This window comes from Salmo salar, chromosome 07 (genome assembly GCF_965601325.2).
Source record: "Salmo salar chromosome 07, fSalSal1, whole genome shotgun sequence".
Classification (NCBI taxonomy): Eukaryota; Metazoa; Chordata; class Actinopteri; order Salmoniformes; family Salmonidae; genus Salmo; species Salmo salar.
In genome coordinates this window covers 57,648,437-57,672,500 of record NC_138297.1, presented here as the reverse complement: position 1 = coordinate 57,672,500, position 24,064 = coordinate 57,648,437, and the positions used below count along the sequence as shown (strand labels likewise).

Below are 24,064 nucleotides of genomic sequence, written 5' to 3'. Positions count from 1 at the left end.
TTCCCCATTCTCTGCTACCTGTCCCCTTTCATTGTAAAACTCTGTGGAACCTTGGAGCTAAATCTCATTAAGTGGTGGAGAGGTAGTGGGGTGGGGGAGGGGGGACACAATCCTCGCTCCCCAGAACACGTCTCCCTCTCCCTGGCCAACGCTCAAACCTCGACAGAGGTAGCCTCCAGAGCCGTGATTCTATTGTACTGTACACACTGTTGGGCAGTACGAGATGAAATAAGCGAGTTAAAAGCGGCGGGAGGCGAAAAACAATGGTGGCGAGGGGTGCTTCTTCAGATGATGGATTAGGCGGCTGGCGGCGTTCGGCATGCCGTGTTCGAGCGGCATTGTCTGGAGCCGCCGCCACACGATTAGGACAAACACTTCATCATTAATCACAGACCTAATAATAAGAATGAATACAGAGAGAATGAGAAGAGAGAGGGGGTGGAGAGAGGAGAGGTGAGTGGGGAGAGGGGAAGAGAGAGAGAGGGAGGTGGATAGAGGGGGGGAGAGAGAGGGAGAGGTGGATAGCGGGGGGGAGAGAGAGGGAGAGGCCAAGCTCGTTAACAAACAAAACAGGCCCATCATTTTGTTTAACCAATCACTGTGCGGGTCTGTTCCTCTCCACCATCTCTAATGCATGTAGTGTAACACAGCACTTGAAAATTCAATTACAGGCTTTGAGGAATTAGACTGGTTTAATTGTTTTTGTAAGTGGCCTGTTTCAGAGATGAATAGAGCCGGGGATTCAGGGACTGGCTTTTAATATTCCACTTAATGAGGCCCATAGGCTGCTGCTGATAGATCGATAGTACTGATACCAGTGGTGTGTGTGTGTGTGTGTGTGTGTGTGTGTGTGTGTGTGTGTGTGTGTGTGTGTGTGTGTGTGTGTGTGTGTGTGTGTGTGTGTGTGTATGTGTGTGTGTGTGTATTCAATATTCAATGTCCACCATTCAGGCGTGTCAGGGATTGGAGTGTTTGTGTATGCCCAGCGGTTAATTACATTTCTCCCTAATTAACATTTTACAAAAGCTCCTCCATTAATCTTTAGTGGTTTACTGATATCTGGGGTTCTGGGGGGACAGATGCTCCTGTACCCCCCACATCACTGCTAGCCTGGTCCCAGATCAGTTTGTGCTATATAGCTAAGGTCCCAGATCAGTTTGTGCTTCATAGCCAAGGTCCCAGATCAGTTTGTGCTGTACACTCTAAAAATAAAAGGTTCCTGGAGTATCCTTTAGGGGTTCTTCAAATTGAAACTGTCGGGGAACCCTTTTAAAAGGGTTCTTCAAATAACCCCTTTTAACAACACCTTTTAATGGTTCCTCGAATAACCTCTTGAAGAACCTTTTGGAGTACATTTTTTAACTAACTCCCCTCCCCTATTATTATTATTAATAGTAGTATTATTATTAATAATAATCATAATAATATGCATTACAATAACAACAATAACATCATATTGTAGTTGTCAGTGTTTTTTACGATTTTAGTAGCAAAGCAGAATTAATACATCTAAATATGAGGTAAACTCCCAGCAGAGGCCCAAGTCCAATGTGTATATCCTCTGGCGTGTTGATGTTAATGTGTTGTTGTTCTCGGTATCCATAGCCAGAATGATTTTGCAGTGCATGGTGATCTAACAGGTTTCCTGTTATATTCATCAGAGGTGTACGGAGAGTGAAGTCTGTGAATCCCAAAAATAGTCATTATACAGATGATTAACAAAACATACATACAACAGTATTCATACCTTGGTTTTTGTGGTAAATGTGAATGAAAAAAGCTGTTTTGATAATGGTTTTCATACACGTACCTTGTCCATAATGTAGAGGCCTATGGGATATTCATTGAAGAGACACAAAAGTAAGCAGTTCAGTCATCTGCACCCAATACAGCCAGCCTTCAACATATTCTTATAGCCTACATATTCTTACCTCTTTGTTGATTGATAACCATTGAATTGTGTCCATTTTCGGATTTAGAAAGATTTTCACTAAGAGCAGCTGTTTAGCTGGTTAAACAAAGTTTAGCCGTGTGATAGTAAACATTATGTCCATGTCAAGAAAGCTTCTCAACAGCCAGCGGCACTCGCTGCACTGGTCGCCGAATCGCAGCTGCTTTTCCAAAGCCTATGTCAGATACTCCAGTGAGTGTCATTTGCTCAATAGGCCTTGTTGCAAAGAAATATGTTTTCCACTTTTTTATTTTTGTAATATTTGTGCAGTTGAACACTGCTGTTATAAACGTAATTGTTCTATTTATCGTTATCGCATCAATTCAGGCAATTTATTGTGATATGGATTGTTTTCCACATCGCCCAGCTCTAATCTCAAGTGATACTATTCTCTGTATAGCGCAGTGCACTACTTTACCCAAGCCACAGGTGAATAGGGTATAGTTTGAGATGTACCAATAAACTACTGCATGTCCATAAATAATCAGTATTATGTGCATTTAGTCAATTAAAATGTATTATTTAATATTTTATGGCAGTATATGGATTTGTTTGAATTCATTCTAGAGGAATTTTTATGGTCTTGAATTTCTTGTAAATGATTCTGTCCAGCCCTACGATTCACACGGATACACTTTACCACTTGAAACACATTATGGAATTGTCCATTGGAATACCTACAGTGGTGGAATACTGCAACACAGCATTCCCATCATTCCCGCCAACTGTGTTCCATTAGAGGTGAATTACGGTCTCGCTCGTTGGTAACCAGCCTAAATTCCTGTCCATTCTCTGGAAGCTGGATTCTATCACAGCCATGTTCCTCACCGTCATCCTCTCCATTAAATGATGACAACATTCTTCTTGGTCTGTCTGTTGTATGTCAGAGTGATCTTTGATTCTGTCCTCTTCTACAGCTATAATATCAAATCTGGATATTGTTATTGTCTTATGTTGTGAAGGTGATGGGTCTCACAGCCTTTTTCTCCCCCCTCTCTCTCTCACTCTCTCTCTCCCTCTCTCTTTCTTTCCCTCTACCTCCTCTCATCCTCTCATCCTCTCTCTCTCCCTCCCTCCCTCCCTCCTCCCCCTCTACAGTAACATATTCAAAGGCTCAGCAGTGTGTATGTACAACATGGCAGACATCCGGAGGGTCTTCCTGGGTCCCTATGCCCACCGAGATGGGCCCACCTACCAGTGGGTACCCTTCCAGGGGAGGGTGCCCTACCCCCGCCCTGGCACGGTGAGTCATATGGTGGTTATGACAGGTTATAGCACCTCATAGCTGCTACTTAGAAGCTGATAGACAAAGTCATTTAAACTGATACTTAGAACCCATATTTACGTATGGAAGTAGCAAGTGACTGATGACACACATGTCTAGATTTATAGAAGTGATGAAGATCAATAGTTATAGCAAGGTAATGTGACTTACGAAAGGGATACGTAACATTAGTATTCATCACAATAATCTCAATAACCATATTTCCTACTAATTATAACACGGCTCAACATGAAATACATATGACCTCAGTTCCAGACACATAGATGTATTAAATGTGACTTGTTAAATCTATAATCTCCTGTTATCCATAGTGCCCCAGCTATGGCCTCAGTTCCAGACACATAGATGTATCAAATGTGACTTGTTAACTCTAGAATCTCCTGTTCTTCACAGTGCCCCAGCTATGACCTCAGTTCCAGACACATACAGTGAGGGGAAAAAAGTATTTGATCCCCTGCTGATTTTGTATGTTTGCCCACTGACAAAGAAATGATCAGTCTATCATTTTAATGGTAGATTTATTTGAACAGTGAGAGACAGAATAACAACAACAAAAAATCCAGAAAAACGCATGTCAAAATGTTATAAATTGATTTGCATTTTAATGAGGGAAATAAGTATTTGACCCCCTCTCAATCAGAAAGATTTCTGGCTCCCAGGTGTCTTTTATACAGGTAACGAGCTGAGATTAGGAGCACACTCTTAAAGGGAGTGCTCCTAATCTCAGTTTGTTACCTGTATAAAAGACACCTGTCCACAGAAGCAATCAATCAATCAGATTCCAAACTCTCCACCATGGCCAAGACCAAAGAGCTCTCCAAGGATGTCAGGGACAAGATTGTAGACCTACACAAGGCTGGAATGGGCTACAAGACCATCACCAAGCAGCTTGGTGAGAAGGTGACAACAGTTGGTGCGATTATTCGCAAATGGAAGAAACACAAAAGAACTGTCAATCTCCCTCGGCCTGGGGCTCCATGCAAGATCTCACCTCATGGAGTTGCAATGATCATGAGAACGGTCAGGAATCAGCCCAGAACTACACGGGAGGATCTTGTCAATGATCTCAAGGCAGCTGGGACCATAGTCACCAAGAAAACAATTAGTAACACACTACGCCGTGAAGGACTGAAATCCTGCAGCGCCTGCAAGGTCCCCCTGCTCAAGAAAGCACATATACATGCCCGACTGAAGTTTGCCAAAGAACATCTGAATGATTCAGAGAACAACTGGGTGAAAGTGTTGTGGTCAGATGAGACCAAAATGGAGCTCTTTGGTATCAACTCAACTCGCCGTGTTTGGAGGAGGAGGAATGCTGCCTATGACCCCAAGAACACCATCCCCACCGTCTAACATGGAGGTGAAAACATTATGCTTTGGGGGTGTTTTTCTGCTAAGGGGACAGGACAACTTCACCACATCAAAGGGACGATGGACGGGGCTATGTACCGTCAAATCTTGGGTGAGAACCTCCTTCCCTCAGCCAGGGCATTGAAAATGGGTCATGGATGGGTATTCCAGCATGACAATGACCCAAAACACACGGCCAAGGCAACAAAGGAGTGGCTCAAGAAGAAGCACATTAATGAAGATCTGCAAAGAGGAGTGGGACAAAATCCCTCCTGAGATGTGTGCAAACCTGTTGGCCAACTACAAGAAACATCTGACCTCTGTGATTGCCAACAAGGGTTTTGCCACCAAGTACTAAGTCATGTTTTGCAGAGGGGTCAAATACTTATTTCCCTCATTAAAATGCTAATCAATTTATAACATTTTTGACATGCATTTTTCTGGATTTTTTTCTTGTTATTCTGTCTCTCACTGTTCAAATAAACCTACCATTAAAATTATAGACTGATCATTTCTTTGTAACTGGGCAAACGTACAAAATCAGCAGGGGATCAAATACTTTTTTCCCCTCACTGTAGATGTATTAAATGTGACTTGTTAACTCTAGAATCTCCTGTTATTTATAGTGCCCCAGCTATGACCTCAGTTCCAGACACATAGATGTATTAAATGTGACTTGTTAACTCTAGAATCTCCTGTTATCCATAGTGCCCCAGCTATGACCTCAGTTCCAGACACATAGATGTATTAAATGTGACTTGTTAACTCTAGAATCTCCTGTTATCCATAGTGCCCCAGCTATGACCTCAGTTCCAGACACATAGATGTATTAAAACTGACCTATAGCCTCTTGTTCTTCATAGTGCCCCAGTAAAACGTTTGGGGGCTTTGACTCCACCAAGGACCTCCCTGATGATGTGATCACCTTTGCGCGGGGCCACCCGGCCATGTTTAACCCTGTGCACCCCATCGGGGGTCGTCCCATCGTGGTGAGGACTGATGTGGACTACCAGTTCTCCCAGCTAGTGGTGGACAAGGTGGAGGCCGAGGACGGACAGTACGACGTCATGTTCATTGGAACAGGTCAGTGAGATATGATTCATTTATTTTTAGATGATCCTTTTTTATTAAAATTAGCAATCCAACTGGTTGAATGCTACATAAAAAAGTCCATGTTTTTTGGGGGGGAATTTTGGATATGTGCTCAAGGTTGTTACGCTGCGTGAGCGCAAAAGCCAAGCAAATGTCCCCTTCAGCGAAGCTCACCTTGACATCAACTAAAAAAGGAAATCCTGCAATGATTTGTTGCCTCCTTCTTTTGACCTTGAGTGATTGTACAGTTATATTGTAGTGTATTGAATACAAGCAATGTGAAGTCAAGGACATGCATTGAAGTGGAACTATAATTCCTTCTGTGTTCTCTCTATGGGAATATACTATGAAGTATGTAAGGGACAACTGAAATGAAAAGTGTCATTATACAGTAGAAGGATATCTAGAATATGTACAATTAAGGTATGTTACCTGATAATTCATGCATAATAAACACTGATGTTGACATATGTGTGCTGTTGTAGACCTGGGCACGGTCCTGAAGGTGGTTAGGGTCAGATAGATAACTGAATACTGACGTATGTTTCCTGTTGTAGACCTGGGCACGGTCCTGAAGGTGGTTAGGGTCAGATAGATAACTGAATACTGACGTATGTTTCCTGTTGTAGACCTGGGCACGGTCCTGAAGGTGGTTAGGGTCAGATAGATAACTGAATACTGACGTATGTTTCCTGTTGTAGACCTGGGCACGGTCCTGAAGGTGGTTACCATCCCAAGAGAGAGCTGGCATGACCTGGAAGAGGTGGTCCTGGAGGAGATGACCGTGTTCAGGGTACGGTCACACACTGGGAAACTGGTTATGGTCATAATTGATTGCATTTACAAGGCAAATATTCAAGGAAGTCTAATAGAACATCTGTCATTTTGTTGGGAAGGGAAGGGTACATGATCAATGTCTAGCTCTGAAATAAAAGGGAGGAGTAGGGAAATCCATTGGGAGTTATGAGGGGGGTGTCTAAATTAATCAGAGTGTTATATCTTCTCTAACTGTGTCTTTCTGCAGGAGCCCACCCCCATCACAGCAATGGAGCTTTCCACCAAACAGCAACAGCTGTACCTGGGCTCGGCGCTAGGCGTTTCCCAGATGCCTTTGCACCGCTGTGAGGTGTACGGGAAGGCTTGCGCTGAGTGCTGTCTGGCCCGTGACCCCTACTGTGCCTGGGATGGAACAGAGTGCTCCCGTTACTTCCCTACCGCCAAGCGGTAAGAACACACACACACACACACACACACACACGCATATGCCCACATATCACATACAGTGGCAAGAAAAAGTATGTGAACCCTTTGGAAATACCTGGATTTCTGCATAAATTGGTCATAAAATTTGATCTGATCTTCATCTAGGTCACAACAATAGACAAACACAGTCTGCTTAAACTAATAACACACAAACAATTATACATTTTCATGTCTTTATTGAACACATGGTGTAAACATTCACAGTGCAAGGTGGAAAAAATATGTTAACCCTTGGATTTAATAACTGGTTGACCCTCCTTTGGCAGCAACAACCTCAACCAAACGCAGTTGCGGATCAGACCTGCACAACGGTCAGGAGACATTTTGGACCATTCCTCTTTACAGAACAATCTTGGGATGTCTGGTGTGAACTGCTCTCTTGAGGTCATGCCACAGCATCTCAATCGGGTTGAGGTCAGGACTCTGACTGGGCCACTCCAGAAGGCGTATTTTCTTCTGTTGAAGCCATTCTGTTGTTGATTTACTTCTGTGTTTTGGGTCGTTGTCCTGTTGCATCACCCAAATTCTGTTGAGCTTCAATTGGCGGACAGATAGCCTAACATTCTCCTGAAAAATGTCTTGATAATCTTGGGAATTCATTTTTCCGTTGATGATGGCAAGCTGTCCAGGCCCTGAGGCAACAAAGCAGCCCCAAACCATGATGCTCCCTCCACCATACTTTACAGTTGGGATGAGGTTTTGATGTTGGTGTGCTGTGCCTTTTTTTCTCCACACATAGTGTTGTGTGTTCCTTCCAAACAACTCAACTGTAGTTTCCTCTGTTCACGGAATATTTTGCCAGTAGCGCTGTGGAACATCCAGGTTCACTTTTGCAAACTTCAGACGCACAGCAATGTTTTTTTTTGGAGAGCAGTGGCTTCATCTGTGGTGTCCTCCCATGAACACCATTCTTGTTTAGTGTTTTACGTATTGTACACTCGTCAACAGAGATGTTAGCATGTTCCAGAGATTTCTGTAAGTCTTTAGCTGACACTCTAGGATTCTTCTTAACCTCATTGAGCATTATGCGCTGTGCTCTTGCAGTCATCTTTGCATTAGCAACAGTGCTGAACTTTCTCCATTTATAGACAATTTGTCTTAACGTGGAATGATGAACATTAAGGCTTTTAGGTAAATACCCTTTTCCAGCTTTATGCAAGTCAACAATTCTTAATCTTAGGTCCTCTTTTGTTCGAGGCATGGTTCACATCAAGCAATGCTTCTTGTGAATAGCAAACTCAAATGTTGTGAGTGTTATTTATAGGGCAAGGCAGTGCTAACCAACATCTCGAATCTCGTCTCATTGATTGGACTCCAGGTTAGCTGACTTCTGACTCCAATTATCTTTTGGAGAAGTCATTATCCTAGGGGGTTCACATACTTTTTCCAACCTACACTGTGAATGTTTAAATGATGTATTCAATATAGTCAAGAAAAATACAACAATTTGTGTGTTATTAGTTTAAGCACACTGTGTTTGTCTATTGTTGTGACTTAGATGAAGATCAGATCAAATTTGATGACCAATTTATGCAGAAATCCAGGTAAACCAAAGGGTTCACATACTTTTCTTGCCTTTGTACACGTACACAAATACACTGGTACACACATTCAATTTGTGTGATTGTTGTGCATTCCACAGCTCAGGGGTGGTAAAAACATGCTTCCCCGCACACACACACAGTCCTGGCCAGTAGCAGTGTTAGAACCACTTCACCCTACAGCCAAGAGTTATAAAACACCCACATAGCCACACACACCAAATACAAAAACTGACCTAAGATCAACATCTACGCTAGGGAAGTATGAGAGAATTGACTAGGAGCCTCAGAAGGAGGGCAGTAGAGGGGTGGTGGTACACCCTTGGTAAGGGCTGCTGGGGCGCTCCAGTACTCTCCAAATATTTTATTCTCCAGCTAAATGAGAACCAGACGTCCGGGCTCAGCTCAGCAGGCACTCGGACTGCCCTGCACGTGTTCAGACAGCCAAAGACAGGAATGCTTTGGAGGAAATGTAGGAAGAGTGTGTGTGTGTGTTGGGTAGGAGCAGGGTGTGTGTGTGTCTGTGTGTCTGTGTGTCTGTGTGTGTGTGTGTTGTGTGTGTGTGTGTGTGTGTGTGTGTGTGTCTGTGTGTCTGTGTGTTGGGTAGGAGCAGGGTGTGTGTGTGTGTGTGTGTGTGTGTGTGTGTGTGTGTGTGTGTGTGTGTGTGTGTGTGTGTGTGTGTGTGTGTGTGTGTGTGTGTGTGGGTAGGAGCAGGGTGTGTGTGTGTGTGTGTGTGTGTGTGTGTGTGTGTGTGTGTGTGTGTGTGTGTGTGTGTGTGTGTGTGTTGGGTAGGAGCAGGGTATGTGTGTGTCTGTGTGTCTGTGTGTCTGTGTGTTGGGTAGGAGCAGGGTGTGTGTGTGTGTGTCTGTGTGTGTGTGTGTGTGTGTGTGTGTGTGTGTGTGTGTGTGTGTGTGTGTGTGTGTGTGTGTGTGTGTGTGTGTGTGTGAGTGTGTGTGTGTGTGTGTGTGTGTGTGTGTCTGTGTGTCTGTGTGTGTGTGTGTGTGTGTGTCTGTGTGTTGGGTAGGAGCAGGGTATGTGTGAGTCTGTGTGTCTGTGTGTCTGTGTGTCTGTGTGTTGGGTAGGAGCAGGGTGTGTGTGTGTGTGTGTGTGTGTGTGTGTGTGTGTGTGTGTGTGTGTGTGTGTGTGTGTGTGTGTGTGTGTGGTGTGTGTGTGTCTGTGTGTCTGTGTGTGTGTCTGTGTGTTGGGTAGGAGCAGGGTATGTGTGTGTCTGTGTGTCTGTGTGTCTGTGTGTCTGTGTGTTGGGTAGGAGCAGGGTGTGTGTGTGTCTGTGTGTGTGTGTGTGTGTGTGTGTGTGTGTGTGTGTGTGTGTGTGTGTGTGTGGTGTGTGTGTGTGTGTGTCTGTGTGTCTGTGTGTCTGTGTGTTGGGTAGTAGCAGGGTGTGTGTGTGTCTGTGTGTCTGTGTGTCTGTGTGTCTGTGTGTCTGTGTGTCTGTGTGTTGGGTAGGAGCAGGGTGTGTGTCTGTTTGTCTGTGTGTCTGTGTGTCTGTGTCTCTGTGTGTTGGGTAGGAGCAGGGTGTGTCTGTGTGTCTGTGTGTCTGTGTGTTGGGTAGGAGCAGGGTGTGTGCGTCGGAGGGGATGTATGAATGTGTAAGTGTATTTATGTGTGTGTGTGTGGGTGGGTAAATGGGTGTGTGTACATGTTGTTTATATTTGTGTGTGTGTGGCTGGACGGGTGTGAGTTGTTGCATGAGTGTGTGTGTGCGTTTGTGAAAGAGAGAAAGAACGCAAGAGAGAGTGAGAAGAGCAATCTGACTATCCAATACAGGAATGATCAGCCTGAACCAAACCTCCCTCCATCTGTTTCACCTTTGCAGCTCCTCCAATCTCTCTCTCTCTCTCTCTCTCTCTCTCTCTCTCTCTCTCTCTCTCTCTCTCTCTCTCTCTCTTCTCTCTCTCTCTCTCTCTCTCTCTCTCTCTCTCTCTCTCTCTCTCTCTCTCTCTCTCTCTCTCTCTCTCTCTCTCTCTCTCTCTCTCTCTCTCTCTCTCTCTCTCTCTCTCTCTCTCTCTCTCTCTCTCTCTCTCTCTCTCTCTCTCTCTCTCTCTCTCTCTCTCTCTCTCTCTCTCTCTCTCTCTCTCTCTCTCTCTCTCTCTCTCTCTCTCTCTCTCTCTCTCTCTCTCTTTCTCTCATAAATGTCCTGTACGGTTATAGAAACCCTGACACGAGACTTAGAGACCCTCCACCTTTGGCTGTGCTCCCCTCTCTCCCTTCAGATTTTTATGACACGTAAGAGCCTATGATCTTAGTGGTGATGAACCAGGGAACCATAGAACCAGGAAACACATAGGGAGCACAGGGAAGCATGTTATCTGTTAGCCAGTACAAAGCAAGGTTGTGAAAATGTCCACAATGCATCTGTAAAAACACGGCTTATAATATGACTCGGACACGCAATCGGCATGAACATGTACAGTACATGGAGCAGAAAGACACACACACACACACACACACACACACACACACACACACACACACACACACACACACACACACACACACACACACACACACACACACACACACACACACACACACACACACACACACACTGTATGGACTAAAGGGTCTTTCAAGTCGTGGAGGACATAGTCAGGATTTTCATGTTTAGTAATGACATGTCCCTGAATGATGAATCATTCCTTTATTAGAAGCAAAAGGTTGACATGTTTTTAAATGTGATTTTTTTCTCTTGTTATTTATCCACCCACTCAATAGCATCAGACTTAACAGAGGACTGATGGTGAAATAAACAGTTCTGCTCTGTTCTTCAGTTGTACTGCACACGCGTGTCAGCTGTGCCACTGGTTAAGATTGCCCTCTAGTGGTAGAAACATCACAGTACATAGAGCCCTCAATCACTGGCTCCTTCCCGATGGAACTGAGGAGGGAAATAAGTCTGAGGAAACAGAGCAGTGAGTGGCCTGACCAACACAAACAGGTTGATATGTTGTGTGTGAGGGACGTTTATTAACTCACTGGGAACACAATCTAACGTGTGTATGTTTTTTTGGTTGTTTCATAGGAGAACGAGACGCCAGGACATCAGGAATGGAGATCCCCTCTCCCAGTGCTCTGACCTGCAGCATCATGGTACAAACTCTTTAGATTTTTATTTGACGCTTTCATCTCACACACACACACACACACACACACATACACACACACACACATACATACAAGTGCGTGCAGACATGCAACCTTCACCCCAATACACACGTGTGCCCACATAAAACCCATACATTTTATTTGTATTTATTTTATTTAACTAGGCAAGTCAGTTAAGAACAAATTCTTATTTACAATGACGGCCTACCCCGGCCAAACCTCCCTTAACCTGGACGACGCTGGGCCAATTGTACGCCGCCCTATGGGACTCCGGTTGTGATACAGCCTGGAATGGAACCAGGGTCTGTAGTGATACCTCTAGCACTGAGATGCAGTGCCTTAGACCGCTGTGATACAGCCTGGAATGGAACCAGGGTCTGTACTAATACCTCTAGCACTGAGATGCAGTGCCTTAGACCGCTGTGATACAGCCTGGAATGGAACCAGGGTCTGTACTGATGCCTCTAGCACTGAGATGCAGTGCCTTAGACCGCTGTGATACAGCCTGGAATGGAACCAGGGTCTGTACTGATGCCTCTAGCACTGAGATGCAGTGCTTTAGACCGTTTTGATACAGCCTGGAATGGAACCAGGGTCTGTACTGATGCCTCTAGCACTGAGATGCAGTGCCTTAGACCGCTGTGATACAGCCTGGAATGGACCCAGGGTCTGTACTAATACCTCTAGCAGTGAGATGCAGTGCCTTAGACCGCTGTGATACATCCTGGAATTGAACCAGGGTCTGTACTGATGCCTCTAGCACTGAGATGCAGTGCCTTAGACCGCTGTGATACATCCTGGAATTGAACCAGGGTCTGTACTGATGCCTCTAGCACTGAGATGCAGTGCCTTAGACCGCTGTGATACAGCCTGGAATGGAACCAGGGTCTGTAGTGACGCCTCTGGCACTGAGATGCAGTGCCTTAGACCGCTGTGATACAGCCTGGAATGGAACCAGGGTCTGTACTGATGCCTCTAGCACTGAGATGCAGTGCCTTAGACTGCTGTTATACAGCCTGGAATGGAACCAGGGTCTGTACTGATGCCTCTAGCACTGAGATGCAGTGCCTTAGACCGCTGTGATACAGCCTGGAATGGAACCAGGGTCTGTACTGATGCCTCTAGCACTGAGATGCAGTGCCTTAGACCGCTGTGATACAGCCTGGAATGGAACCAGGGTCTGTACTGATGCCTCTAGCACTGAGATGCAGTGCCTTAGACCGCTGTGATACAGCCTGGAATGGAACCAGGGTCTGTACTGATGCCTCTAGTACTGAGATGCAGTGCCTTAGACCGCTGTGATACAGCCTGGAATGGAACCAGGGTCTGTACTAATACCTCTAGCACTGAGATGCAGTGCCTTAGACCGCTGTGATACATCCTGGAATTGAACCAGGGTCTGTACTGATGCCTCTAGCACTGAGATGCAGTGCCTTAGACCGCTGTGATACATCCTGGAATTGAACCAGGGTCTGTACTGATGCCTCTAGCACTGAGATGCAGTGCCTTAGACCGCTGTGATACAGCCTGGAATGGAACCAGGGTCTGTAGTGACGCCTCTAGCACTGAGATGCAGTGCCTTAGACCGCTGTGATACAGCCTGGAATGGAACCAGGGTCTGTACTGATGCCTCTAGCACTGAGATGCAGTGCCTTAGACTGCTGTTATACAGCCTGGAATGGAACCAGGGTCTGTACTGATGCCTCTAGCACTGAGATGCAGTGCCTTAGACCGCTGTGCCACTCAGGAGCATGCACCACCCTCCCCCAACACACACACACACACACACACACACACACACACACACACACACACACACACACACACACACACACACACACACACACACACACACACACACTGTGGTGTTTCTCTGGTAACCCTATCCTTGTGTCTGTGTAGATGATGTGGACGGGCTGGGTCATGTGGAGGACAGGAGTGTGTACGGAGTGGAGAACAGCAGCATGTTCCTGGAGTGTAGTCCCAAGTCCCAGAGAGCCCTCATCTACTGGCAGCTCCAAAGACCCAACGAGGACCGCAAACATGAGGTGGGTACACACACACTCTGCATGCAAGATGTGTCCTATTCACCATCATTCTCAATAACGTCCCAATCATTTTCAATAACTTTGCAATCACACTAAACCTTCACAAATGATTACTCGAAATTGCTTCAGTTTGTTAATAATCGATTGCCATGCACTCAAATGGAACCATATTGAGTGGATATTGAATCCACCCCACCCTTTCAATTCCCCCCTCCCTTTCCTCCCCTCCCCCTCATTTCCCTCTCCATCTCTCTGTCCAGATCAAGTCGGAGGACAGGGTGATCCGCACGGAGCAGGGCCTGCTCATCCGTATCCTCACCCAGGCCGACTCAGGCGTCTACACCTGCCACGCTGTGGAGCACGGCTTCATCCAGCCCCTCCTCCGCCTCTCCCTCCAGGTCATCCCCACACAGAGGCTGGGTGAGCTGCTGCCTGGTGGGCCTCAGGGTGGAGCTGGAGGGTCTGGTGGCGCAGGTAGTGGGTCTGGTGGTGCAGGTGGGCCTGCTGGTACAGGGCACTCGACAAAACACAAGCTGTGGTACAGGGATTTCCTCTCCCTCCTCGACCACCCTGACCTGAACAGCGTGGAGGAGTTCTGCGAGCGTGTGTGGCGGAAGGAGCGCAAGCAGCGGCGTCTGAAAACCCCCACCATCACCACCAATGACCAAAGTCTGGCTAGGCCTGACGGCGGAGCTCCAAGCTCAGGCCTAAAGCCTAAAAGTAGTCCTCTTGGCGCAGGTGCACCCAATGCCCAGAAGCAGCAGAGCGGGCATCCTACGGTGCAGCAGCAGCAGAACAAAGAAGGGAGCCCCCGGAGCACGAACACCCAGAAGGTGCAACACCATGCAGGTATGCTGACCCAGGCACAGGCCCCTAAAAACAACAACCAGAATGCCCAGAACTCTCAGGCTACGCCCAACACCCAGAGCCCCCAGAAGGGCCAAGGCGCCCTGGGGGGAACCCAGGTGCCTGGTAGTGGGGCCAGAGGTGGACCCCAGCACACGGCCAAGTGGAGGCGGATGCAGGAGAATAAGAAGGGGCGAAACAGGAGGACCCACGAGCAACAGAGACCCCCGCGGAGTGTCTGAGACACACACAGCAACACACACACTTACACACATATTGTACATTAAAATATAGACTTGCTATCCCATAAAGATATACTGTAGGAACCCACATAATGCAATACTCATGGACATATGCTCATTCACACATAATATGTAGACAGAAAAATACCGTCCCAATGGAATGCTCTAAAACATACATATAAAGCACACACACACACACACACACACACACACACACACACACACACACACACTGCAAATACCCTGTGAAGACTTGGAGAAGACTGGCGACTAACAAGACATTGAAGACTGAGGCTAAACTGGAATCGTATGCGTACTGTACATGCTAACCATGCGGATATAGTGGCCCAGGGGGTACAATTTGAGGAACTGTGTAGTCCAGGTCCGTGTTGCAAGGGGACCGAGTTATCTGGCGGACACATAGCCCTCCTGTACAGACGCTACTTCCTTATAGGACTGGGATGGGGTTAAAAAAACATTCATTTTAAGTGAGGATGATACATGTTACATATTCAGAAATTTCGGCAAGTTTGGACAATGGCCCCTACAGGACATTTCAGAAGACATTTCAGAAGGGATTAAGACTTTAAAGTTCAGTAGGGACGTCCATTACTGGCCTTGTTGACATGCGCAGAAGGAAGAGGATTGTCCACTATATAGAGACTGGAAGAACTATAAGGATAAAGAATAATTTGTCCTGTTGATTGCAAACTAGAACCGAAATACATCAAAAGAAGCACAGTCATTTTCAGAGAGTGGACTGCAATTCCCATAATACAGTTCGTCTGCTCAACTTTATTCAATTGATTCGATTCACAATGACTCTCATGAATGAGCACTTTGGGCTTGTACATAGAGCTTGACTGTCTTATAGGTCAAACAGATTAAATGGGGCACAGTTAGCTGGTTAACAATCCACAACGATGCCCTGCATATTGTTTGTAGTTCAATAACAGAATTATTCAATATAAAACGACAAAATCCACAATAGCCTGTGATCTGTGCAGCAAAATCAAGCTTCTCTTCCTCCCAAGGCTTGAAAAGCATTGTGCATGTCGTAGTCAATCAATGTTCATGATTTGAATAAGCTATTTCTTGCCAGTTACTCGCTATGTAAGGTTTTTTTATGTTAAAGGAGTCCTATGAAAGAAAAATATATTTTCTGTTTTAATTTGATATTTACTTCTCTCTCTCCCTACAAAACACTGCACCCCTGTAGGGGTAAACAATTATGTAGTAGAATTTTTGACCTGCCCCTTTAAGTTATTTTTCTTTCTTTGCTTTCTCCTGGAGTTGCGTGTGAACTTCTAATTCCAGTCATATGTTCGTGCTCAGTCTGGAAAACAGACTGCCTATTGATTCTGTACATATACATACAACAACAAAACGATTCTTTATGTATGTAAATATATACAACCAGAACACCACTGATTATTTATTTCTCATTGTTTTGTGAAAGGGTTGCATTTATTTTTGATATTCTGGTATTTTGGCTCATCAATAATCAAGAAAAGAAACTGCGGCACGTTGAGAAACAAAGACAGATCAATGACGACGGACTTCCTCTGTCAAGGACTCCCTTTTTTCCCGGGGGGCGTGTTTTGGAAGTGAACCACGGGTTTGAGAGTGGGAGCAGGGGATTGTTGTGTGTTTTACACTATCCAGACTGAGAGTGGGAGCAGGGGATTGTTGTGTGTTTTACACTATCCAGACTGAGAGTGGGAGCAGAGGATTGTTGTGTGTTTTACACTATCCAGACTGAGAGTGGGAGCAGGGGATTGTTGTGTGTTTTACACTATCCAGACTGAGAGTGGGAGCAGGGGATTGTTGTGTGTTTTACACTATCCAGACTGAGAGTGGGAGCAGGGGATTGTTGTGTGTTTTACACTATCCAGACTGAGAGTGGGAGCAGGGGATTGTTGTGTGTTTTACACTATCCAGACTGAGAGTGGGAGCAGGGATTGTTGTGTGTTTTACACTATCCAGACTGAGAGTGGGAGCAGGGGATTGTTGTGTGTTTTACACTATCCAGACTGAGAGTGGGAGCAGGGGATTGTTGTGTGTTTTACACTATCCAGACTGAGAGTGGGAGCAGGGGATTGTTGTGTGTTTTACACTATCCAGACTGAGAGTGGGAGCAGGGGATTGTTGTGTGTTTTACACTATCCAGACTGAGAGTGGGAGCAGGGGATTGTTGTGTGTTTTACACTATCCAGACTGAGAGTGGGAGCAGGGGATTGTTGTGTGTTTTACACTATCCAGACTGAGAGTGGGAGCAGGGGATTGTTGTGTGTTTTACACTATCCAGACTGAGAGTGGGAGCAGGGGATTGTTGTGTGTTTTACACTATCCAGACTGAGAGCCTTCAGGATGATAAGCACAAGCTTCTCAAGCCCTCTTCTATGTGTCTGTCTCTTCTGGTCTTTTCGTAAATGGGGGATTTTTCTACCTAGGAGTTTTCTTCGTTGGAGTTTGGAATCCCATCCACCTATTTCATTCGCTCATCCCAAATACTCATTTTATGTAAGATAATACTACCCAAAACCTGATAAACATTAGCTGTGAATTTCTATGTAAGAACTAGTAAGGAAAAGGTTCAACTCTAAACCTAGTCTGAGGACGCTGAGTTAAAGCTGCATGTGAATGCTACTTAAGTGCATCTTTTCTATTGTCTCTAGATGTTTCCTGTGAGAGGTAAAAGTCCTGTAGGCAACATGTGTAAGAGAGATGTGAATATTCTTCCTTTTTGCCAAAACAAAGATGCCAACATGTACCAGGGGTGTATTCACTAGGAACCAAACAGAAGCAAACGGGCCGAAACGGGGAGGGACTAACCTGAACTTGTCCAATAACAAACGCACATTTTTGTTGCAAATCGTTTTCTGTAGCTAAACATTTTGCTATGGTGTCTGCTAATGAATACACCCCAGTGATGTTACTCCAACCCCAAAACATGTATTAAGACCTTCAACTTTTCATACAACAGTGTGTTTCCCCCTCAGTATACAACAAGACTGATGTGTCAATGCAATAATGGACCGCAGATAGCAAGGTTTCCTGGTGGTTTGTGGTATGTTTCCGGTCTCTCACGGTGTGTAGGGTGGACGAGGAGAGAACAGATACCCCTGCTGTAACATGGCTCTTCCTGGCATGCGTTCAGTTGTCTAATTAAACATTTCCTGTAAAACCTAGCCTTGTTGTTGTTTTTTTGTAACTTCTGTCCAGTTATATATGGTACAGTATGATGCATGTGAATCTGAGTTGACAAAATGTCTTTTGATTGTGTTGTACAGTCATTTCAAATTGTGCCATTTTATCACATTTAGTCACAGGTGGGACTGGGAGCAGTCAGTTTGCACACTCAAACACACAGATAAAAGGTTGAGCTGATGAAAAACATACTTTTACTGGAATTATATTATGGTGAATTACACAGTATTATATATTCTTTAAAAACGTTTTTAAAAATACTTTCCAACAGACAGTGAAGCCTGCTCCTTCACCAGAGGATACCATCTGAACCCAGACCATGGAAGAAGATGTGACTCAGTTCTAAGGTATGTGCTGAATCACCGTGGCTGTGTTTACACAGAGGCAGCCCAATTCTGATATTATTGGCTAAAGATCCGATCTGATTGATTAAAAGACCAATTAGTGTCAATAGATCAGAATTGGGCTGCCTGTTTAAACGCAGCCAGAGTGGGCTCTCAGTGCTGAGTATAGTAAATACTAGTAGAATCACCAGCTCTCTGTCCACATCCTTCAGTGGGTTGACCACGGCTCCCATAGAGAGATTTCATTGACTAAAGGCAGAAATTATGTGTTAAAAAAAAGGTAATTGATATGTTATACTGTATAAGTAACAGGCAGTGATGGAAACACCCCCTAGCCATGAATAATTCAACTGGAGGTTCATGTTTTAGATTAGCCACAAGAGGACACTATTCTCTGTTCCAATGGACTTCCATTTCTACCGAGCTTTTCAGGGGATTGCATTTTAGCTGTTGTCATTCTAGTTCACGTGTCAAACTCATTCCACGGAGGGCCGAGTGTCTGTGGGTTTTAACTCCGCCATTGGACTTGACTGATGAATTAAGGTCACTGTTTAGTAAGGAACTCCTCCCACCTGGTTGTCTAGGTCTTAACAAAAAAAAACAGACACTAGGCCCTCAATGGAATGAGTTTGACACCCCTGTTCTAACACTTTAGTTAGTAGTCTAAGATCCCTGTATATCAGTTATGTGACTGGAATGCAATGACCATCAGCTGTTTATGTTCATCAGCCACAATGTCTTACGCTGTGTGTTACCCTATGTCTATAGTTTTGAAGATTCTACTGGTGTGGAGACACAGATGGTTAACAGTTAACACAGTGCCACTAAAGGCCTTCGTGAGGTCGTCATCTCCACTCTAATTGCCTACAGTGGCACAGCGTGTTACCTAAAATGGTGCTCTACCACTGAATCCCTGCAGATACCTTAAACGGTTCTCTACCACTCTCTGTGTGGGCACATACTCCCTGAACCCTCTGACTGACACACACACACACACACACACACACACACACACACACACACACACACACACACACACACACACACACACACACACACCACACACACACACACACCCCACCCCCCCGTCACGCAGAGAGAGTGTGCATGTGGAAACCTCAGCTTAACTGATGAGAGTAGCACAATCTATGTTCCCAAGCCCCAAGAGTCACAAGCGTGTAGTGAATTCACAGGGTTCGTTACCATGGGTACTGCCCCGAGAGCACAAGGGCTGTGTGTGTGTGTGTGTGTGTGTGTGTGTGGTGTGTGTGTGTGTGTGTGTGTGTGTGTGTGGGGGGGGGCAATGGAGGCTGCTGAGGGGAGGACGGCTCATAATAATGACTGGAACGGCACTCATGCAATGGCAAACACATAGAAACCATGTATTTGATACCATTAAACTCATTCCACTCCAGCCATTACCACGAGCCCATCCTCCCCAATTAAGGTGCCACCAACCTCCTGTGGTGAATGTATGCGTGTGCATGTGCACGCACACACATTTGGAATGGTGTGATAGGTGACTACCAATGATAAACAACACACTACAGCATATTTGTACCCCTTGGTAATAAAGACTGTTTAAGCACAGGGTTTATTATGTCATTGACATTGCAGTGACTACTCTCTTCGGGTGCATCTCAATAGTCTGGAGTAGCTTCCTGCCCTCGTCTCTTTTTCATCTGTACTCATCTGAAAATTGAAAGCAATATGGTGGATGCCAATGGCGGAAAGGAGACAAGGAGAGGAATCCATTTTAGATTACTGAGATACACCCCTAGATTCCTCAAAGCAGAGGCACCCACTTGCTCACTGCTTGAAACATCGGTGCTGATCCAGGTTAAGTGGCCCAGGGGGTACACTTAACCTTTTGCAGTTGTGTTGCGCTAATCATCAGGGGTTGTATGTATCAAGTGTCTCAGAGTATGAGTGCTGATCTAGGGTCAGGTCTCCCCTGTCCATATAATCATACTCATTATAATCTAAAACACAAAATCTGATCCTATGTCAGCTACTCCGAGATGCTTGATACATACAACCTATTAATGACACAGCAATCCTCGGAAACGTGCAGCACGACTGCAAAAACATCAACCTGGAACACGGCCATTACAACAAGCATAATTAAGCTACATCTATGCATATTCATGTAGCTTTGAACTGAGGCATTCTGTTCTGTTGTGTCAATGACAGGTCTGTATTGCAGCGTAGACAAGGCTAAACAGCTGGTAGGTAGGAATGTAACACCGACATGTCTCACAACAAGCTATCTCGGATTTAGAGATGGATTGAAATATGCCTAGTGTTACCATGGCAAAGAGGCTCTCTTGACGACAGGAGGTTGGTGGCACCTTAATTGGGGAGGATGGTCTCGTGGTAACGGCTGTAGCGGAATAAGTGGAATGGTATCAAATACATCAAACACACGGTTTCCATGTGTTTGATGTCATTCCATTCGCTTCGTTCCAGACATTATTATGAGCCGTTCCCCCCTTCAGCAGCCTCCACTGCTCGAGGTTCCACTCATATCTCTTATGTGGAAGAATATGTTTGTACTGTGTCTTAATCAGGTGAATGAATAGGAAGACACCACATGTTTGCTAACCCAGAGGTTTGTTTGTTTGTGGTTGTGTGTAGGTTGGCCTATTGTAGACTGTAATGAAATGCAAGTCACCGTTGTTGTCATGTGATTGCCACTAGAGGGCACACAGATCCCCGTACTGTAAAGATGACCTATGGAAGTTCAACATCACTTCTTTATAATAGACAGAATGGGACAATGGATATAAGGGCAAAAGAAGGTATGTGGTCTCCTGCTGGGGCGTAGAGAAAACATTGCCATGGGCGTGGAAAAACATTGTCATGGGGCGTAGAGAAAACGCTGCCATGGGGCGTAGAGAAAACATTGCAATGGTCGTAGAGAAAACATTGCCATGGGGCGTAGAGAAAACATTGTCATGGGGCGTAGAGAAAACATTGCCATGGGACGTAGAGAAAACATTACTATGGGGAGTAGAGAAAACATTGCCATGGGGCGTAGAGAAAACATTGCCATGTGGAGTAGAGAAAACATTGCCATGGGGCGCAGAGAAAACGCTGCCATGGGGCGCAGAGAAAACATTGCCATGGGGCGTAGAGAAAACATTGCCATGGGGAGTAGAGAAAACATTACTATGGGGCGTAGAGAAAACATTACTATGGGGAGTAGAGAAAACATTGCCATGGGGAGTAGAGAAAACATTACTATGGGGAGTAGAGAAAACATTACTATGGGGAGTAGAGAAAACATTGTCATGGGGCGTAGAGAAAACATTGCCATGGGGAGTAGAGAAAACATTGCCATGGGGAGTAGAGAAAACATTGCCATGGGGCGTAGAGAAAACATTGTCATGGGGAGTAGAGAAAACATTGCCATGGGGCGTAGAGAAAACATTACTATGGGGAGTAGAGAAAACATTGCCATGGGGAGTAGAGAAAACATTGCCATGGGGCGTAGAGAAAACATTGCCATGTGGAGTAGAGAAAACGCTGCCATGGGGAGTAGAGAAAACATTGCCATGGGGCGTAGAGAAAACATTACTATGGGGAGTAGAGAAAACATTGTCATGGGGCGTAGAGAAAACATTGCCATGGGGCGTAGAGAAAACATTACTATGGGGAGTAGAGAAAACATTGCCATGGGGAGTAGAGAAAACATTGCCATGGGGAGTAGAGAAAACATTGCCATGGGGCGTAGAGAAAACATTACTATGGGGAGTAGAGAAAACATTGCCATGGGGAGTAGAGAAAACATTGCCATGGGGAGTAGAGAAAACATTGCCATGGGGCGTAGAGAAAACATTGTCATGGGGCGTAGAGAAAACATTGCCATGGGGCGTAGAGAAAACATTGTCATGGGACGTAGAGAAAACATTGCCATGGGACGTAGAGAAAACATTGCCATGGGGCGTAGATAAAACATTGCCATGGGGTGTAGAGAAAACATTGTCATGGGGCGTAGAGAAAACGCTGCCATGGGGCGCAGAGAAAACATTGTCATGGGGCGTAGAGAAAACATTGCCATGGGGAGTAGAGAAAACATTGCCATGGGGAGTAGAGAAAACATTGCCATGTGGAGTAGAGAAAACATTGCCATGGGGAGTAGAGAAAACATTGCCATGGGGCGCAGAGAAAACATTGCCATGGGACGTAGAGAAAACATTACTATGGGGAGTAGAGAAAACATTGCCATGGGGAGTAGAGAAAACATTGCCATGGGGCGTAGAGAAAACATTACTATGGGGAGTAGAGAAAACATTGCCATGGGACGTAGAGAAAACATTACTATGGGGAGTAGAGAAAACATTGCCATGGGACGTAGAGAAAACATTACTATGGGGAGTAGAGAAAACATTGCCATGGGACGTAGAGAAAACATTACTATGGGGAGTAGAGAAAACATTGCCATGGGGAGTAGAGAAAACATTGCCATGGGACGTAGAGAAAACATTACTATGGGGAGTAGAGAAAACATTGCCATGGGGAGTAGAGAAAACATTGCCATGGGGAGTAGAGAAAACATTGCCATGGGGCGTAGAGAAAACATTGCCATGGGGCGTAGAGAAAACATTGCCATGGGGCGTAGAGAAAACATTGTCATGGGGCGTAGAGAAAACATTGCCATGGGGCGTAGAGAAAACATTGCCATGGGGCGTAGAGAAAACATTGCCATGGGGAGTAGAGAAAACATTGTCATGGGGCGTAGAGAAAACATTGCCATGGGGCGTAGATAAAACATTGCCATGGGGAGTAGAGAAAACATTGCCATGGGGCGTAGAGAAAACATTGCCATGGGGCGTAGATAAAACATTGCCATGGGGAGTAGAGAAAACATTGCCATGGGGCGTAGAGAAAACATTGTCATGGGGCGTAGAGAAAACATTGCCATGGGGCGTAGAGAAAACATTGTCATGGGACGTAGAGAAAACATTGCCATGGGACGTAGAGAAAACATTGCCATGGGGCGTAGATAAAACATTGCCATGGGGTGTAGATAAAACATTGCCATGGGGTGTAGAGAAAACATTGTCATGGGGCGTAGAGAAAACGCTGCCATGGGGCGCAGAGAAAACATTGTCATGGGGCGTAGAGAAAACATTGCCATGGGGAGTAGAGAAAACATTGCCATGGGGAGTAGAGAAAACATTGCCATGTGGAGTAGAGAAAACATTGCCATGGGGAGTAGAGAAAACATTGCCATGGGACGTAGAGAAAACATTACTATGGGGAGTAGAGAAAACATTGCCATGGGGAGTAGAGAAAACATTGCCATGGGGCGTAGAGAAAACATTGCCATGGGGAGTAGAGAAAACATTGCCATGGGGAGTAGAGAAAACATTGCCATGGGGAGTAGAGAAAACATTGCCATGGGGCGTAGAGAAAACATTGCCATGTGGAGTAGAGAAAACGCTGCCATGGGGAGTAGAGAAAACATTGCCATGGGGCGTAGAGAAAACATTGCCATGGGGAGTAGAGAAAACATTGCCATGGGGCGTAGAGAAAACATTGCCATGGGGCGTAGAGAAAACATTGTCATGGGGCGTAGAGAAAACATTGCCATGGGGCGTAGAGAAAACATTGCCATGGGGCGTAGAGAAAACATTGCCATGGGGAGTAGAGAAAACATTGTCATGGGGCGTAGAGAAAACATTGCCATGGGGCGTAGATAAAACATTGCCATGGGGAGTAGAGAAAACATTGCCATGGGGCGTAGAGAAAACATTGCCATGG

The 24,064-nt window shown here is 45.4% G+C and overlaps 1 protein-coding gene across 1 annotated transcript in view; it reads left to right on the top strand.

The window, feature by feature from the left end:
* Positions 1–17,932, top strand: part of LOC106597410 (semaphorin-3aa) — a 75,588-nt gene extending 57,656 nt beyond the window's left edge. Inside the window, exons 10-16 of the mRNA XM_045722241.2 lie at positions 3,050–3,194; positions 5,450–5,669; positions 6,380–6,471; positions 6,703–6,902; positions 11,523–11,590; positions 13,508–13,653; positions 13,914–17,932. Of these exons, the coding sequence (XP_045578197.1) occupies positions 3,050–3,194; positions 5,450–5,669; positions 6,380–6,471; positions 6,703–6,902; positions 11,523–11,590; positions 13,508–13,653; positions 13,914–14,741 (1,699 nt within the window). The 3' untranslated portion in view covers positions 14,742–17,932. The remainder of the gene's footprint in view (positions 1–3,049; positions 3,195–5,449; positions 5,670–6,379; positions 6,472–6,702; positions 6,903–11,522; positions 11,591–13,507; positions 13,654–13,913) is intronic.
* Positions 17,933–24,064: the final 6,132 nt, after the last annotated feature.